This window comes from Carassius auratus, chromosome 30 (genome assembly GCF_003368295.1).
Source record: "Carassius auratus strain Wakin chromosome 30, ASM336829v1, whole genome shotgun sequence".
Lineage (NCBI taxonomy): Eukaryota > Metazoa > Chordata > Actinopteri > Cypriniformes > Cyprinidae > Carassius > Carassius auratus.
Genome location: NC_039272.1, coordinates 24,173,339 through 24,191,641, shown reverse-complemented (window position 1 = coordinate 24,191,641; position 18,303 = coordinate 24,173,339). Strand labels below are relative to the sequence as shown.

The window sequence follows — 18,303 nt, the reverse complement described above, 5'->3', positions numbered from 1 at the left end:
TTTTTTATACCTACAATTTAAATAGTATTTGTATTATTTGTGCAGTCCTTGGCATTAATTTTTATACATTTAAAATGTTTCATTTCATCTATATTATTATTATTATTATTTATTTTATTTTATTTTTTAAACATTGGGAACAATACAATAGCCAGATTTACATTACCTCCTGGTCACAGTTCCAATCTGTGATCTAGATCAAGGTTCTCCATTCCCAACATTCCCATTTTTGTAAATATAATAAGAACATATTAGAACACAAATAAAGGGTGCATTACTACACTCTAAAAATGGCTGGGTTAAAAATAACCCAATTGGCAACCCAGCACTGGGTAAATATTGGACAGAACACGTGCTGGGTTAAAGTAACCCAGCATGCTGGTTTACACATTTTAACCCAGCATGCTGGGTTATTTAGAAAACCCAATTTAGAGTCATTTTTACCATTTGTGGGTTTGCATTTTTATGATTCTGGGTTATTCTTGCTGGGTTATTCTCATAATTTCACTTTTGCTTAACAAAGCAATCATGGATTAATAAATAATGAAGAATACAGGTTATTTAGACTGTTAAAAATATTTTAATGCCATGTGACATTCAAAAATTTGTACCAATGACAAACAACATGGAATTTTCCCTTTTTTTTTCAGCAAATGCAAAATAAATAAATAAAAATCACAGAATTACAGTTGCAATAAATAAGAAAATTATTTCTGAATGACCTGTCTAGCTGTTTAACTAATACATTTTGACATGTTTAGCTATTTAAATACACAGTGAAATGACATTGACAATTAACATTCTTTAAATTTAAATGTAAAATCATTTAAAGATGTCCTAAAATTTATATCAAGTATATAAAGACTCCTATGTAGGTAGATGTGCACTGCTTAGGGTAGTTCAACATATAGTTCATCCAAAAATGAAAATTCTGTCATTTATTACTCAACTTTGTCGTTACAAACCCATAAGACCTTCGTTCATCTTCAGAACACAAGTTAAGATATTTTCGATGATATTAGAGAGCTTTCAGAGCAGGGTGAATATTGACAATTTTCATTTTGGGGTGAACTATTGTCAAACACTTAAGCTCTGAAGCAAAGATCTGCACCTGAGAGCAGTGTACTCTGCTATAGAGCCTGTCAATGGAAGGACAATTTTGTGCGTTTTCCACATGTGACAAATTGTGACAAAATCCAAACACAATTGCAAATCTTGAACAAAAACACTGAACAAAAACTACCTTTTCAGTTTTCATGAATGCACAGTGACTGCCAAATTTCAAATGGAAAAGCAAAGTCCGTTTGCAGCTGTATTTTCCATTTATTATGAGTAATAAGCCTGTCATATTGATCAAATACTGCATCATAGCAGCTTTACAGTATTAAATAGGAAAATAGTGTGTAATAATGCAAAGGGACAACAGTAAACACTCAGTTTTCAATTAAAGTCAGTTCATCATTGATTCAGTGATGTATCGTCCCTCTGTTCAATCAAGTCGATGATATCGCTTGATATTAATTGTCCCCAACTAAGGAAAACCAAGGAACCAAAACTCCATCGGTGCAGAATGGAGAAAATAACCTTGGGAGAAACCAGGCTCAGTTGGGGGGCCAGTTCTCCTCTGACCAGACGAAACCAGTAGTTCAATTCCAGGCTGCAGCAAAGTCAGATTGTGCAGAAGAATCATCTGTTTCCTGTGTCTTGTCCTGGTGCTCCTCTGAGACAAGGTATTTACAGGGGATCTGTATCTGGGGCTCTAGTTGTCCTGGTCTCCGCTGTCTTTCAGTGATGTAGAGGTCCTTTCTAGGTGCTGATCCACCATCTGGTCTGGATACGTACTGGATATGGGTGGCTACGGTGACCTCGGAATAAGAGAGAAACAGACTAATGTTAGCATAGATGCAACATAAAAACAAGTACATGAGGTGTTACTAATTACCATGTCTGTTTTTTCACTGTGTCGCACATGTTACCTGCCAAAACTCAATTGGAATCACAATTACTTTATCATCTGAAATTCCAATGTCTCACATGGAAAACTGTCAATTTTTGCCAGAGGTGGGACCCTACTATGGAGAGTGTTTGTATTGGGAGGTGATTTCACTCAAAGACAATTGTGCCAAAATGCTTTGAACAATGGAGGTTAAGGCACTACTAAAGGCAGCTGCCGCTCCGAGAGATGCGTGTTAAAGAACAGACAGTGCAACCCGGATCTCCTTATATTCTTAGCACCATACACCATAAATAATTCTGTAATTTTTACCCCAAATGCAGCTACTATCCCCTGCTAACAGTTAGAACCACATGGTACTATTGGTCAATATTCACCATTAACCAAATGCTTTTCACTTGAGGAATAAAATATAGGGTAAGATGCAAATAGGTAAATAAGAGTAGAACTGCAATGTTGTTTTGTTGACGTGCATCAGAGTGCAAACAGTGAGAGATTTGGGGTAAAAACTACAGAATATATCCCAATAAAAAACATGCCCCATAGTATAGTCCCACCCTTGACACAAATTGACAGCTTTCTGAGTAAAGCATCTGAAATTCAAATGCTTTTCAATTGCATTTGGACTATGTGACAATGTATGCGTCCACATGTGGAAAAATGCAATTAAATATAAAATTTGCAATTCCTTTTGAAAATAGTCCAGAATATCCTTACCTGTTCATTGATTATCATCAATGCCTGAGAGATCTGCTGGCATTTTTAAATCGCCACAACAATTGGATGGGGTTTTGTGGACTCTGCTCGGTTAAGGAATTCCATGTTTGTTCCAACCTTTAAAATATAGTAAAAAAAAATAATAAAAAAAGACAAATTGTTTTAATAACAGTGATTCAGTTCAATTAACTGTGTGAAGTTAATCATGAAATTTACCCATCATGATTATTTGTTAAATTCACCTATGAGTTGGTCTACAGAAGCAGAATATGATCTAGTGATTGGCTAAAAGGTGTGCTTTCAAACTGTCTAATCAATGGGATGTTCCGGTCATTTTAAATCACAGTTTTATGTTAATATGCCGGCTTTATCAAACACACACAGTCACTGGCACAGTGAGGGAGATCACACTGAATGCGCGCACGCAGACATTTCTATGACAAGTCACGTTACTCAGCAGCTTTAAAACAGTCCATATATAAACACTTATAGATGTAACGTTACCAAAGTGATAAGGACAAGTCAAAAACACGATCTGGAAAATATATATATGATGTTTACGCTGCTAAATTAGGTACACTCTGAACACAAAGTTAGCTTTAACTATAGCACGAAATACAAATATATGTGCATTTAAGTTACGTGAGGGTTAACGTTATAACAGACAAGCAATTATGTAAAATGTATAATAAACACGAACTTACCGTTAGACGCCTCAATAAGACTGCACTCGACGAGTTTTTATCTCACAAATGTATCCATGTGCTTTTCTGACAGGAAAAAACACATTTTTAATTATAATTTGTATGTAAAAAGACTTTATAAATCACAAAAGCATCAAATCACCTCACTAACGCGGCCTACGTCACTCGCTGTGCCTGCACGCACTTTGAAATGCCCTGAGACGTCGATTATTTTCCGGGAATCACTTTATTCGAGAATTACTGAACCGGTTTATTTGAACCGGTTTGACCGAATATATTGTACGTAATTTCTATGATTTACATGTCGATATGGACAACTGCAGGCGTTTACATTAGAGCAGAAAGTCGTATTCACTTTTTGAACTCATTTGACTCACTTAAATGTTAAATTCGCTTTTCAGTGTCAGAAACGACTTTTTCCTCTATTTTCACAGGTTTTCGCATATTTCAGCCATCCGTCACTGTCTGAAACGTAATAAAACTGTATTAATCTGTCGTCTCAGATACCTTAACACGATTATGCGAGTCACGTAACGTAGGTTGGCCGTTTGAGGTAAACAGTTCATTTAACGTAAATAATGTTGGCCTGTAGACGTTTAACAGTATTGTTGCCACAAAAAAGTTATAATTCTGCTAATTTAAAATTATTATTAATGAAAACATTAAATAAACGTACCTTAAAACAGTTGAAAGCCGTGGCTTTGCCCCGTTGTTCTTCCAAAATGACAGTTGGGGAGCGATTTAAACATCTTCAAGGCGCGTTAAATAACCCAGCGCTGGCCTGAAACAACCCAGCGACACAACCCAGCAGGTTTAACCCAACACCTGGTAAATTTAAACTACCCAAAAGTGTTTAAAAAGAAATAAAATAACCCAACAAAATGACCCAACAGACTCAACCCAGCATTTTGGGTTAAAAAATAACCCAGCCGTTTTTAGAGTGTATAATACAAATCTCTAAAACATAAACAATGATTTTGTTAATAAACAATACATAAAATACAGTACAATAAAATCAACCCTTGATTACCATTATCTTGACAACTTTCAGGGCAACATTCCTGCATGTTTTTGATTGATTAACACAGGATACCCATTTTGACCATAAGACTACAAATCTATTCATCTGCAAACAGAGTGAAAATGTTAGTCTTTGCATCTGGTAGATTTCATTAACACATTCTATCCATGTGTCTATCCAAGAGTAGGGTGATCAAGGAGGAGCCTATCTGGTGATAGTTTTCTTACAAGCAATAATTAAAATTCTGAATAGATACTTTGCATAATCAGGTAAGAAGTCTGTGTTACCCAAAATAAAGTTGGTAAAGTTGAAGGGTATTAATACATACATATTATATAACATATTAATAATCAGTATGTAAATGGCTCCATAATAGTAGGAACTTTGTCACTGCCTCTTTGTATTTTCTTGTCGTTCTTTTGAATGTTTTTTTTTTTAACACTTTCCATGTTGTTCTCTTTTCCTCTGTAGCCACTAACCTGTGTTTCGGGGAGAAGAACGTGTGAGTCTTGCTGGATTCGTCATGAACATCCTAGCCCGACTTATTCACAAACAGCTCAGTGGACTGAACCCTTTATCACTGCTAATTATCAACGCAAGTTCTCAAACATAATCTCATCATACTCATCTCTCATTGTAATCTTTTGCTGATTAGCTGATGATTGCTTGTACAGGTGTGGAAGTATCCTAAAGTGTGGGAGGGCTTTGTAAAGTGCTGCTAGCGCACCAAACCCCAGTCCTACAACGTTCTCCTCCAGCTGACCAGTGTGTTTGAGCGCTGCCCGGAGACGAGGGAGCCCCTCCTACAGCACGTTCACGCCTTCACCCCTCACCAGGTGCGGATCACAAAACTTGCAGGTTTTGTCCCAAATAGGTGTTCTCTAGGAAATGATTGTAATCTGAATATACTATTTACACCCGTGTTATTGTTTAAATTCACTCAAATGAAGCTGAAATTAAATATAAATAATGAATGGAAAATGAGAAATGTAAAAAAAAATACATTTGAAATATTACAATTACAAAAAGAATTACTTATAAAATGTATACTGTAAACAAAATATATAATATAAAAAAGATAAATTAAATTGAATACTAAAAATGCAAAAATAAAAGCTGATTCAAAAATTTTATATTTATTAATATTATAGTATATTATAATATTCATTTATAAATGTTAATATGTTAATAAAAACATAATGTCTAAAACTTCAACTAAAATTGAAAACCACATTAAATAAATGTTGTATTTGATATTTATTATATTTACAAATGTTATGTAAAAACATTTATGCATATTGCTATTATTATTTCAGAGATTACATGGAACATGTACAGTAATTATTTTTGTTGTATCATAATGCTATCCCAAAACATAAATAGTAGGAGGTGGAAATAGTCTTTTAGAAGAGAAAATCTGTTACCTGTAACATATTAAGCCTGTTTACTTGGTGTTGTTGTATTGTTTCTGTATCAAGCATCTGTTATGGCTGTTCTGGAGGCCAACAGCAGGAAGCCAGGACCAGAACCACTTCCTGAACTTCATAATCCAGAAATAATAGAAGAGAGAGGGGTATGTTGCAATGAAAATGAAGTAGCGACAGATCTTTTCTTCTGAGTGCAACAGATTATCAAAAGGAGACAAAATGTAGGTTTGGTTTATGATTCTACTCATGGGTTGTTGATTCACATTTGGAGATGTAATTAAAGACATTTAGAAATGTAAGTAAATTTAAGCTTCACCAGATGGAGGTGTCTGAGGAGGCTTCACAGTCCAGCTCCATTTCAGAGAAGGCAAGGCAAGGCAAGTTTATTTATATAGCACATTTCGTACACAATGGTAATGGTAAAAACAGTTAGAAAATGATTTTACATAAAAAACAAAAATTTAAAAAATCTGTGAAAATATTGTGCAATCAGTTCAAACATTGCACAGTGCTAATTCAATAAATGCACAGCTAAACAGATGAGTTTTAAGTCTAGATTTAAATGTGACTAGTGTTTTAGCACATCTGATCTCTTCTGGAAGCTGATTCCAACTGCGGACGGCATAATAACTAAAGGCGGACTCCCCTTGTTTTGTGTGAACCCTTGGTATTTCTAACTGACTTAGAAAGAGAAGACAGAAGAACCCATGGAGGAGTCCGCAGCGATGCCTGTGGATGCGCCTGACCAACCCAAAGAGGAGTCTGAGGATGTGCTTCAGTACTGTACATGTGTGAATGTTAGGGCCGCTGTGTGTGGGTAAACTTAACTAAGAAGTCTGCGGATGATGTGGAAGAAGATGCCGAGATTCTTCTGCCCCCTCACAGGAGGTTTAGAAACATACATTTGGTTGGGGCACGAAATGTATTGGAGAAGCATACACCCCAACCATTCTTCCACCACCCAAAATGGGTACCCCAGTGGGCCTGAAATCACAGAGGCCCTGGACCCCAGTGTGGAGGAAGAGCAGGCTTTGAAAGCAGCCCTGGATGAGACAGAGGATCTGGAAGATGAGGAGGAAGATTAAAACAGATAAAAATAAACCTGCTTCAGAAAGTGAATTGATGGCCAGATGCTTAAAGGTTTATATATGCAGTTCCTTACAGTCCATTGCTCTTTGTATGTATGCCCACATTGTTGAAATATTAATACTCATGAAAAATGGAGGGAATCAATCATTTATTAGCTTTCTAAATCAGTTTAACATAGATTTAGATGAATTCATGCATGTTTCCACTGCTTGCCTCCAAACATTATACTTCGGGTTACACTTAATGTTTTGAAACATTAAGCTTATTCTGCCATGCTTTTTCCATGCTTAAGTTCCTGTATTGTTCATGACTAGTCATAAGCATCTGAACATGTATGTAGATGAAACGGTCAACACAAAAAGCATTGAATTGTAAAATGTAATAACTTAATAAATAAGAAGCCTAATAATTTAAGTTAATTGTTAATTTTAGATAACAAACAATATGACTTTTAATGATGAGCCTATTGTGATATATCAATAAATTAAACTCAGCTTGATATTAGCTTAAGAAGAACTAAAACATTTTCATGCCAAGCTGGTTCCTCCCTCCATAGAGGAAAACAAAGACAGCAATTAGTACTGTTTCAGCTGATTCGAGCTGATCATCACAGTTACACAGTTCTGCACAAATCTAGAATTATCTTCACTAATAATACTACTAATAAATATGGACACATACAAGCCTTGTGACTTGGTGTGTATCAAATGAAAATCAAATGATAATTTATAACCATTAATAAAAGAATAATAAATAAAGCAACTACTGAAGATGCAGAAGCATGAACGCAAATGGTAACAAAATAATGAGATTTAGGCATTTACCCTTGTAACCTAAATTCAACCTAAATGTCATTCTAGAAGACTTCACCGTGTTCTTTGGGATGAAATTTACATTTCTTTAGTAGGATTTGGGGTGACCTTTATTTTCACATATATGAATAAATAATAAAGATGGTAAGAAAGGAAGGTAGGAATCACTGTTAAGTGAGAGAAAGAATTGGAAATGAGCTTGGAATCATGAGTTCACATTAGCGAAGGTCATTCTCCTCGTCCTGAATGGTCTTCTTGATTCTTAGTAACATAGTGGTCTGCCACTGATCAAGCCGTGTGATGGAGTCAAATTCCCTTACCTTATGAAATAAAAGAAATCCAGAATTTAGATGAACCAATTCATGAATGAACTACCACAGTTAATGTGTGTGCAGTGAATTATGAAACAAAATACTAAGAAAACTTACTGCATCAGCATATGCATCAATATTCTGCTCTTCATGTGCATCAATAAGTTTCTGTTTAGTGTGAAATGCAGAAACTTAAATTGTGATTGATTACTTTGTATAAAGTCTCAAAAAAAATTTAAAGACTCTGAACTACTTTTCAAAAGTTTGGGGTTAGTACGAGTTTTATGTAAATCATTAATTGTTTTATTCAGCAAGGAACCATTGAATTGAAAAAAAGTATCAGCAAAGACTCATTATTACAAAATATCTATTGCAATTTAAAGGGGTGGTTGACTGTTTTTTTCTAGGCTTGATTGTGTTTATGGGGTGCAATCTAACATGCGTTTATGCTTTGTTTTTGTTTTTTTTACATAATTTATCTTTATTCCACACTGATCTGTCCCTTCTCTTTTCCTGTTTTTATGAAGCCCCTCCCTCAGAAATACACGGTGGGCTGAGATTGGTCAGCTGGCTCAGTGTGTTTTGATTCGCTAAACCGCATCTAGAGCCCAAGTATAGGTTCTGCAGGAAAGTAATGGGAGTTACTAGATCAAGGTGTTTTTACACCATGATACCTGATTGGTTGACGTAATAGTGACGTTAGGTTTAGGGGTGGGGTTGGGTAAGGGGATCATTATTCAGGGCTCCGTATGTTGGATCTGCTAACTGATCTGACAATCTGAGAGAGAGAGAGATGCAGACAGGGCGATGCGAGGAACAGGATTGAGAACCACTGATTAAGAACACTGGTTTTAAACTTGCAAATCCATTAGAATCTTTAGAAGATAGAATCGCGATTCATGTGCACAGATTTTTACGTGCACCCCTAGTTTTCTCTTCCTCTTCTCTAAAGCAGCAGAACATGGCCTCGCCTCCTTTGTTTCGTGTTCCCGGGGGTGGGGTTTATCTGGGTTTGTGATGTAACAGAACCGGGAAGAAGCTCGTTGTAGTCCCTTACCAGCTGTTTTTGTAGGCATTAAATGGCCAGAATTTTAAAAGATGATATCTCCGTTTGCATTGAACTTTCAGCACTGCAACTTTGCAGATATTATTTATACTCAAACAGCAACATTACAAACTTGCTAACGTTAAAAAAGTGAAATCCCAATCAACCACCACTTTAAAGAATACATAAAAAATGTTAATGGTTTCCACATAAAATATTAAGTAGCACAACTGTTTTCAACATTGATAATACGAAATGAGCAGCAAATAAGCATTTAATGATTTCTGAAATTATTATTTTTTTTACTATATTTTCACAATGTCTTTTTTTTTAACAGCATCAAAAAAAAATCTTACCAACTCCATCCTTTCAAATACAAATCAATAAGACATTAAATAGATGCAATGGTAACCTAAAAGATAAGGATTTGTGCAATGCATCCACCTTCCGTCTCAAATGGATGTTGACCATGAATCTGAGATCACAATTCTGTTCTATAGAATAATCTTCAAGTAACTAAATGTATTGGCAAGAAAGACTCCAACCTTAAGAAGTTTGCATTCTCTAGCATCTGAGAAGGCTGGATACATTTCTTCATACTTCTGTATAGCCAGCTATTGAAGAGAACAAGGGTTAAATAAAGAGAAAGCGCAAAGTTACAAGTCATTGTAAATGTTTTCAGATTGGGAAGGGAGTAAATCAGTAACCTTGCAGTTGAGCATATCCATGCAGAAGTGACACAGAGCTGCTTTGAAGAAATGGTCTTTAGCACCATACCTCAGCAAAGTAGTGTCCATGGAGTAAGTCCCAATCTGAGCAGACAACATGAAGGATGAATGAGACAAATGAACACAGCTTTTCGACAGAAGATTAAATCACAGACCTGCTCAAATATTTCACTGGCTTTCTGGTACTGCTCCATCTGAGCTGCATAGGTTGCCACTTTGAGAAGACATTTGTTGGCTGCACTAAAGAGAGAGAGAGAGTTAATTTAGTTTAATAATACAAAATTATCATTCATCATAAAAAATCTTTTAATTTCAACACAGCTTTGTGATCAAACCTAAGTTGTTCTACAATACTTATAAACACTGATAAAGGCTGTATCCAAAATCGCCCCCTATACCCTCATTCACTATTCTCTAAATTAGTCCATTCAGTTCACTTGAAGGAGTGAATGAAAACGACTCTGCCGCTTTAGCATAGTTCGCTTGCTGTAATAATAATCATTAGAAATGGGGAGGTCCGGTAGAGAGACTAAAGGAATAATCTTGAACTGTGTCACATAAATTATGTATATAAACCCTAGTTAAACTATTTAACAGTCAATTTACAATCAATTTGTACATGTGCATTTGTACATTTCGTTAATTGAATCGTGAGGCAATCAGCTGTTACACCCAACAGTAAGAAAGAGAAGGGCTTCAAATGATATTTTTCGAGTTACATCTACAATTTTGAGTGTGAGTATTCTCATGCTATATACGAATAGTGATTCTAGCCGTCTCCGTTCTGACAGTTCATACCTGTCTATGCATTATTTTTATTTATTTATTTATTCTGCGCATGACTCTCACAGTGCATTATGTGTCATCTTCAGCCGTTGATTGTACATCGGTTCTACACTCATTTTTTGCAGCACATTGTGGGATTGAATGATGCACTCGAGAATGCCCACTATGGTTTCGGACACCACTTAAAATGACTATCCCCTCAAAAAGTACCCTGTTTGAGGGTATAGGGGGCGATCTCGGATACAGTCAAAGAGTACCTGGTGGACTCCTCCCCTTTGTAATAATCTGCTGCCTGTTCATAATGAGAGATGGCCTGTAAACAAATAAACATAAGTATTCTGGTCACAAATAATAGCAATTTAACAATTAATGTTTCATGAAGGGCTCTTATTTTGGTCATTATGGTATCATCTGGATGCATTAAAAACACTACTTTTCAAATGTAAACATTTTATTTTTTTCACATGATGCTTCAGAAATCAGTCTAATATGCTGCTCAATAAACTTGTATTATATCAATACTAAAAACAGTTAATTTGGTCAACGCTCTGTGATGAACAGTAACATAAGAGCATTTATTTGAAATAGAAAAACTTTGTAACAAACATATTTACTTTTATTTTGATCAATTGAATGCACCCTTTTCTGAATAAAAGTATTATTTTTATATTTGACCCCAAACGTTTGAGAGGTAGAGTATTTTTATACTCGTACTGACGATATGGATCTGAGCCACTTATTGATAAATGTGTACATTTACATAAATAGTTCACTTCCCACTTACTTTATCTATGTCCAGTAACTCAGATTCATAGATTTCAGCAATTGATATGTGGTGTTTCGCTGCAATGTTGAAACGTCCCTGTGGAAACAGATTCGTAACAAAAAAAATCCCTAATCAGAAAAGTGTATTACCATGCTGAATTGTTTTTGAACGCTTAAATTAGACTTAATTTCTCTCACCATGTCTGTGTAGATGTCAATGGCCTGACAGAAACAGCTTATGGCCTCTGTGTAGAAAAGTTGCAGAAAAGCCATTATAGAATTCCTTCTTTTGAATTACAGACACTCAGGCTACATAAGGAGAGATTTTTATTGTTCGTAATGTAAACAACGTTAGTTGTACCTTGAGGATCAGCCTTTTTGAATGCATTGCCAGCATCAAGAAAGTTCACGGCTGCGTTGTGCTTGCTCTGCACCTGTAAATGCAGCTGTGCAGCTTTGCAGAAGGCATCTCCGGCAGCTTAGATAGAGGAACAAAGCAGCAGTACAAATGACACGTGCTTACTGAACACCCTCAAATTATGGTGCAAAAGTTGCTGTGTGTCGTACCACCCCAGTTCTTTGCCATTTTGAACATGTTGGCAGCTCTCGCGTACAAGTCACAGGCCTCCTCGACCTTGGAGGAACTCCTAGAATGAACAAAAGCAAGGGGAGGTTCATTCATTTAATTCATTGAAAACGATAGGAGGCGCTATCAGCAGCGGTCGCTTGCACTCACACAACGTGTTTCCAGACCTGATATGGCCAACATGAAGCAAGAGGAGTTGGAAATCAGTCCGAAAACACAGGCCCGATATTGCTCTGTAGCTTGGAAGTACTACATCAAGAATGAGAGCAATGCCACTGTTCACTGCAGGTTGTGTAAGACGGACTTTAAGTTCTCTTCGAATACAGCCAACATGATAAAACACCTGAGAGTGAAACATCGACTCAACATCCCCACTGTAGCCAACGGCGGAGAGAGACTGTGCACGGAAGAGCCCAACGAAGACAGCATGGGTGAGTTTCAGGAGTGTTAAATCGAGCTGCATGTCTCAGTGCTCAATAGTTTGGAGTTGTGTATGGATGAACGCATTAAACGCACGCAACTCTGTTTATTGTGATGCTTTATACGTGCAATGAAATGCTACTCGGCTAACTGGCTGATTTCACTTTTGTGCGATCTGGAAAAATAAACTCTGGTAGACTGATGACAGCTAAATGCGAACAGGATTGAATCACAAATAATGCAATCACGAAATGATTGCTTATCGATTATATGTGTTAATACAAATTATATTTTAACATTGCTTGTTGCAAACGAATAGTATTTGATGCTTATTTTTTTGTTAGATTGTGATGTTAAAGATTTGCACAATTAATTTGAAACATCATTAATGGATTTACCCAAATAACGATCCGAAAAACGAATGTGACGTTTTCATTTTCTTGTCTGCCTCAGCCATGATGGCCATAGCTTCCTTTTCTTTTCCAGAGTAATCCATTTTGATTAAATTTGAATCAGACTGCAGGGAATGATATCCAAGCAATATCCCATTCACTTCGCCTGAAATGAAGTTATTTTGTTTTATTGACACATCATGCGGAAAACGGAAGTAAATTCGCTAAGAACTCTGGGGATCGTCGCAAAATAGTTGTTTTCAAAATAACCGAACTGTGGTTTCTGCATTACAAATTATTAGTAGTTATCAGTTAATAATTGCATATTTATAATTTTGTAACAATTACTATATCATAAATACACGAGCAGAGTAGAGCAGTTATGATATATAAACGCGACGGATGTACATTTTTCGTTTCTCTTGTCTTTATACAACTTACCCTGGTTCCCTAGCGGCCACAGCGTGAGCACATCCAGTGTGCAGGTCGCAAACGAGCGGAAGGTTAGCAGGAATTCTGAGATTTTTTACAAATGTTATTGGTAGTGTATTATTTCTTTTCCGACGAGAAAACAAATTAGTTGTAAAAGTCAGCATTGCGGAAGCGTGTGCTATTTATTGGTGGAAAGACAAGTGTTGAAAGCGGATGAAATCGTAAAGGCCCTTATGCTCGCCCGGAAGAACATCCAGTGATATTTGATGTGAATAATAGCGGATTTGTTTCATTAGTATCATATTGCATGGTTATTGTTCTCCGGCTAAACGATCTTGTAACGAGAAAGAGAGAGCTATACCTGACACGGAGTTATTCTCTTAATACAAATCTTATCATTGTTCTAAATATTCCCGCGAAAAAACAAAACAAAGAAATGATTTGATTGTTCCGCTGACACGCTAACGTTATACTTTTTGATAAACATTTACAATCTTTTTTTCTGGTATAATTATTATTTAAACGGTTTATCAAGTAACGTTAGTAATAATAACCTAAGTTACTAAGTGGATGGTGTATTTGTAGTTTTAAAATAATTTCTCACAGTCAGACCTTTTGATATAAACGGCAAATAAGCCAAAAGGTGATGGACTTATGAAATTGTGTCAAGTTGTAGAATCAAATATATCAATATTCACCTTTCCCTCATCATACAATTGTGATTTCATAGCTTTTCACTGTGTTGCATTTGGTATGCATTTTTTTGTGTGTTATGTGACAGTGTTCTACAACTGGCCACATCTGAGATAAAACAGTGGACTAGTATTTTAGGTATTTGGATTATAAACAAAACAAACTGCACATTGAAAGCTATATTTTAGCTGCAAAAACATCTTAAATTTATATAACCAAATAATTGTACAAGAGGTTTTGAGCAGCCACAAAAACATTTTTACAGTGATCACATAATCAGACCAAACTACTATGTTTGTATATTTTAGCTAGACGTTTTCATTTTAATAGTTAAATAGCTTACATTTCTTTCTCTCTCTAAAACACACACAAAATGATTATGACAACTAATTTGTGCAGTGTCTTGGACGGGTGAGGTGAGACACTTCAAGACAAAATATTAGAAAAGCTCTATGTGAGTATGTCACAGCATTAAAAAAAATGCTACAATCAAGTCAGAATATAAACAAGAAGACCGTGCTGATAATGCTATCTCTTTAGATTTACAAAGATTGTGTACAGCACTGGTGTTTCTGTACAATTGTGATATTTTGTTGACCCCAATTGTGACTTTTTTTCAAATTCTCTTTCACTACAGACATGGATCTCCCACCTCAAAGGCATCCTGGAAGTCACAACGGTCAAATTCTTCGTCGGAGAATGCACCGTTTTTTACCATTTTCTGATCGCCGCACATCAAAAGTGTGGAACCACTACACACAGTTAAGTCTGTATCGTGTTGAGTGCAACCACTGTAAAAGGCAGCTTTCCTTTCACAACAGCACTACTTCCATGAGAGAACACTTGGGACGCAAACACAGCATTCGGGAAGGAGCCGTTCCCCCTCACAACACAGCAGGCATCCCCACTCCTGCAGCATTGCATTCTCACATTCAGACCTCTTTACATGGTAACAGATGTAACACCACAGGCAATGCTCCATTTCAACCAGTGCTACCTGTTACTGTCAAGGAGGAGCAGGAAGAAATACTGGCATCTGATATGGTGGAGACCAAACCTGCCCGGACAACATATGCCCCTGATTGTGCAGCAGGAAGTGGTGCTTCAAGTTCAAATGCCATTGTACACCAAGAAACAGATTTGGGCTGCCTAATGTATAATTTTCCTGCAGGGGAGATGAGCGGCACTGCCGGAGGCAGCAGCAACCGCAGTGGCACAAGGGCCTGCAGCAACAAGCGAGCAGAGGTATTGACCGATCTTATCTTGGAGATGGTCTTCAGAGACCTTCAGCCGTTGTCTGTGGTGGAAGAAAGAGGGTTCAAGCTCTTACTGAGTTGCCTAGAGCCTAACTACCCTGTGCCTTCTCCATCTCTGCTCGGAAGTCTACTATGGCATCGCTACCACAACCTCAAGCAATGCCTTCAGCAGCATCTACAGGCAAGTCTAGCTTCTCACTGTCTGACCCTCTGCACTGAATACTGGCGATCCGTAGATGGGTGTGGGGTTGATGGGGATGGTCAGTACTACCTTACAGTCAGTGCTCATTTTGTTGACTCTCACTGGCGCCTGGCTCGTTGTGTGCTCGAGACCCGACCGGTAGCAGAATTTAAAGGAAACCCTTCTGAGAAAGGGCAAGCGAGCTTTGCGGACACCTTGAGAGCAGTCCTCTCTGAGTTCCAGCTTCCAGAAAACTTCGTTTTCTGTGTTGTGCATGACACCCCCAGTGGATCTGAGTCCAGAAGGCAGGACAATATGGCCATTGATCAGGAATATCAGCAAGAATTTGCTGGACCCAGCCATCCTCCTCCGGGCAATCTTCCAGAGGGATGGGCACCACTGCTTTGTGCAGGACAAGCCCTGAAACTCTGTGTCCAGGAAGGACTTTGTGTGGAGACTGTCAGACAAGCTCTGACAGATGCTCGTGCCATCGTCCTACATTTCCAGCACGATGTGAATGCTTCTACAGCACTGAGCCAGAAAGCAGAGGCTGTTAATAAACAGTCTGCATGCCTGGTTTTGAATGATCCAGAGCGCTGGACCACTGCCATTGAGATGTGCGAAAGTCTGCTGGAGCTCAAATGGGTAATAAGCTCTGTCCTAGAGGAGCAAAAAGTAGCAACAAATCTGGCAGATCACCAGTGGCGTCTTGTACATGAACTGGTTCCCGTGCTCAAAACCGTTCGCATTGCAGCATCGTTTTTGAGTGAGGACATCAATGGACCCATTTCAGCCCTAATGCCGTGCCTGCAAGGAGTGTCTCGGCTCCTGGGAAAGAAAATTGCAGAGTGCACCTGTCCAGTGGTTAGGGGAGTTATGGAGAGAATTCGTGCTGGTATGGACAAACGTTGGAGTCTGAGTGATGAAGATGCTCTTTTGGACTGCCCTGCTGTATTGTCCTCATTTCTGGACCCGCGTTTTAAAGAGTTGCGGTTTCTCAGCCCACATGCTCGCAGCAAGTTGCATGACAAAGTGAAAGAGCTGCTATCTGTTCAGGCTTTCACAAGTAACGAAGGAATGAATGGAGAGAGGAGACAAAGCATGGAAATGGAAGAGCCTGTGGATGAACATGGAGAACCTGCTGATTTTGGATTGGATGATCCTTTGCCAATTCCTGCAATGGCTTCTTTAGATTCTCCAGAATCAGTTGGATCGGCAGAGGAAGGTGACAGCGTTGAGCTACAGCCGAGTGAGCCCTCTGTTGCTGTATCATCTCCAGAACAGGTCAATGAAAACACGCTTGAGGTTGGATCACCTTTCAAGAATGCCAGTGACCGTAAAAGACGTTCTAGCGGGACCAGTATGACCTCGCCACTGAGAGGGGATTTACACCTCACGCCTCGTATACGGATGAGTCCTCTTCCGCAGAGTATGTACGATATTCTTCTGGGCGAGGATCCTACTGAGCGAATGCCAGAGATTCACCAGCAGCTGGAGAATTACATAGCAGAGCCACTTTGCCGACGAAGTCTCTCACCCCTGCAATGGTGGCGCAACAAGGAGCATCGCTTTCCTGCTGTGGCCAGACTGGCACGGAAATACTTGTCTATACCTGCAACTTCCGTGTCTGCCAATCGGGCCTTTGCCCCTAGGGAGTCCCCAGTGACCCAAAGAAGGGCCACACTGGGATCTAAACACCTTGACCACATTTTGTTTCTTCATCAGAACACTGACTATGTGGATCTGCTGAAAGGTGGCTCCTCTGCACGCGAAAATGAGCAGTGGAACAGTGTCAGTGGAAACCAAAGCAGAGAAAGTCTTTACCAGACTCTAGTGTCCTATGAAAGTAAGGTTCGTGTGTCTGAGGAGGAGTCATGATCCCTGTTTATGTACATATGTACAAAGTCACATTGAAGGGATAGTTAACCCAAAATTATAAACGCTGTCATCATTTACCCCCAATTTACTCACCCTTACTAAAAAAATACAATGGAAGTCAATGGGGACCACAACTGTTTTGTTAAAGGAATAGTTCACCCAAAAATGAAAATTTTGTCATTAATTACTTACTTTCATGTCATTCCAAACCCTTAAGACATCTGTTCATCTTTGGAATACTAATTAAGATATTTTGTATGAATTCTGAGAGCTCTCTGACCCTCCCGTAGACAGCAATGTAATTAACACGATCAATGTCCAGCAACCTAGCAAGGACATCTGTAAAATAATCCATATGACAACAGGGGTTCAACCATAATTTTACTTTTTGTATGCAAAGAAAACATAAATAACGACTTAATTCAACAATGTTGTTGGAGAGTATCCACTGAATGTAAACAGTGTATTCTGTTCTGTCAGCTATGTTGTTTACGCTTTGATTTGAACAAAAACAATGTATCCGCATGGCGTAGTTGACACAGAACAGCATATGCTGTTTACGTTCAGTGGATACTCTACAAAATGGCGCTATAGGGTGAGACGGAGGAGACGAACTGTTGAATGAAGTCGTTATTTTTGTTTTCTTTGCGTACAAAAAGTAATCTTGTAGCTTCAAAAAATTATGATTGAACTTGATGTTACATGGATTATTTTACCGATTTCCTTGCTTAAGTGGTTTGGCATGTAGTGAGTAATGACAGAATTCTTGGGTAAACGATCCCTTTAACCACATTCTTCAAAATATATTATTTTGTTCAACAGAAGAAAGAAATTCATACAGGTTTGAAATACTTGGTTATTTTAGACACAAGGGTTACAATAAATACAGTTATACTGCTATGTAAATAGGTTATGAAATAGCACATTCCCTTTACAAGGAATTTGTGACACTCATTTAATATAGTCTTTGGTCTCTAAGAGGTCTGAGGATTCGTTTAGTCATTGGGTCTCATTCATGAAACACGAGCAGAACGAATTTTTGTGTAAATCGCGTGTAAAGTGGTTTTGGCGTAAATTTTCGGATTCATCAAAACGTTCGTATTTTC

The 18,303-nt window shown here is 37.8% G+C and overlaps 2 protein-coding genes across 4 annotated transcripts; one reads left to right on the top strand and one right to left on the bottom strand.

Moving 5' to 3' along the window:
- Positions 1-7,755: 7,755 nt before the first annotated feature.
- Positions 7,756-12,989, bottom strand: LOC113049739 (alpha-soluble NSF attachment protein-like). 2 transcript variants are annotated; one of them, XM_026212345.1, is made up of 11 exons: positions 12,764-12,989; positions 11,927-12,006; positions 11,721-11,837; positions 11,558-11,604; positions 11,379-11,456; positions 10,852-10,907; positions 9,964-10,048; positions 9,788-9,892; positions 9,626-9,694; positions 8,153-8,203; positions 7,756-8,044 (listed from the first exon to the last, which is right to left on the bottom strand). In XM_026212345.1, exons 1-11 carry the CDS (start codon positions 12,859-12,861, stop codon positions 7,943-7,945), a joined length of 888 nt encoding a protein of 295 aa, XP_026068130.1. In that variant the 5' UTR covers positions 12,862-12,989; the 3' UTR covers positions 7,756-7,942. The 2 variants fall into 2 exon arrangements, with proteins under 2 accessions (XP_026068130.1, XP_026068131.1); XM_026212346.1 differs by lacking the exon at positions 12,764-12,989 and adding an exon at positions 12,096-12,225.
- LOC113049738 (zinc finger BED domain-containing protein 4-like) lies at positions 12,097-17,333 on the top strand. 2 transcript variants are annotated; one of them, XM_026212343.1, is made up of 3 exons: positions 13,242-13,260; positions 14,282-14,336; positions 14,520-17,333. In XM_026212343.1, exon 3 carries the CDS (start codon positions 14,522-14,524, stop codon positions 17,195-17,197), a length of 2,676 nt encoding a protein of 891 aa, XP_026068128.1. In that variant the 5' UTR covers positions 13,242-13,260; positions 14,282-14,336; positions 14,520-14,521; the 3' UTR covers positions 17,198-17,333. The 2 variants fall into 2 exon arrangements, with proteins under 2 accessions (XP_026068127.1, XP_026068128.1); XM_026212342.1 differs by lacking the exons at positions 13,242-13,260; positions 14,282-14,336 and adding an exon at positions 12,097-12,376.
- The last annotated feature ends 970 nt before the right edge of the window (positions 17,334-18,303 follow it).

Excerpts from the sequence above, each read along its gene's own strand:
- LOC113049738 (XM_026212342.1), top strand. The coding sequence starts at position 12,118 with ATGGCCAACATGAAGCAAGAGGAGTTGGAAATCAGTCCGAAAACACAG. Across the intron at positions 12,377-14,519 it reads GCCCAACGAAGACAGCATGG|ACATGGATCTCCCACCTCAA; the intron begins GTGAGTTTCAGG and ends CTTTCACTACAG.
- LOC113049739 (XM_026212345.1), bottom strand. The coding sequence starts at position 12,861 with ATGGATTACTCTGGAAAAGAAAAGGAAGCTATGGCCATCATGGCTGAG. Across the intron at positions 11,457-11,557 it reads TTGACATCTACACAGACATG|GGACGTTTCAACATTGCAGC; the intron begins GTGAGAGAAATT and ends CTGTTTCCACAG. Across the intron at positions 9,695-9,787 it reads TGGATATGCTCAACTGCAAG|CTGGCTATACAGAAGTATGA; the intron begins GTTACTGATTTA and ends TCTCTTCAATAG.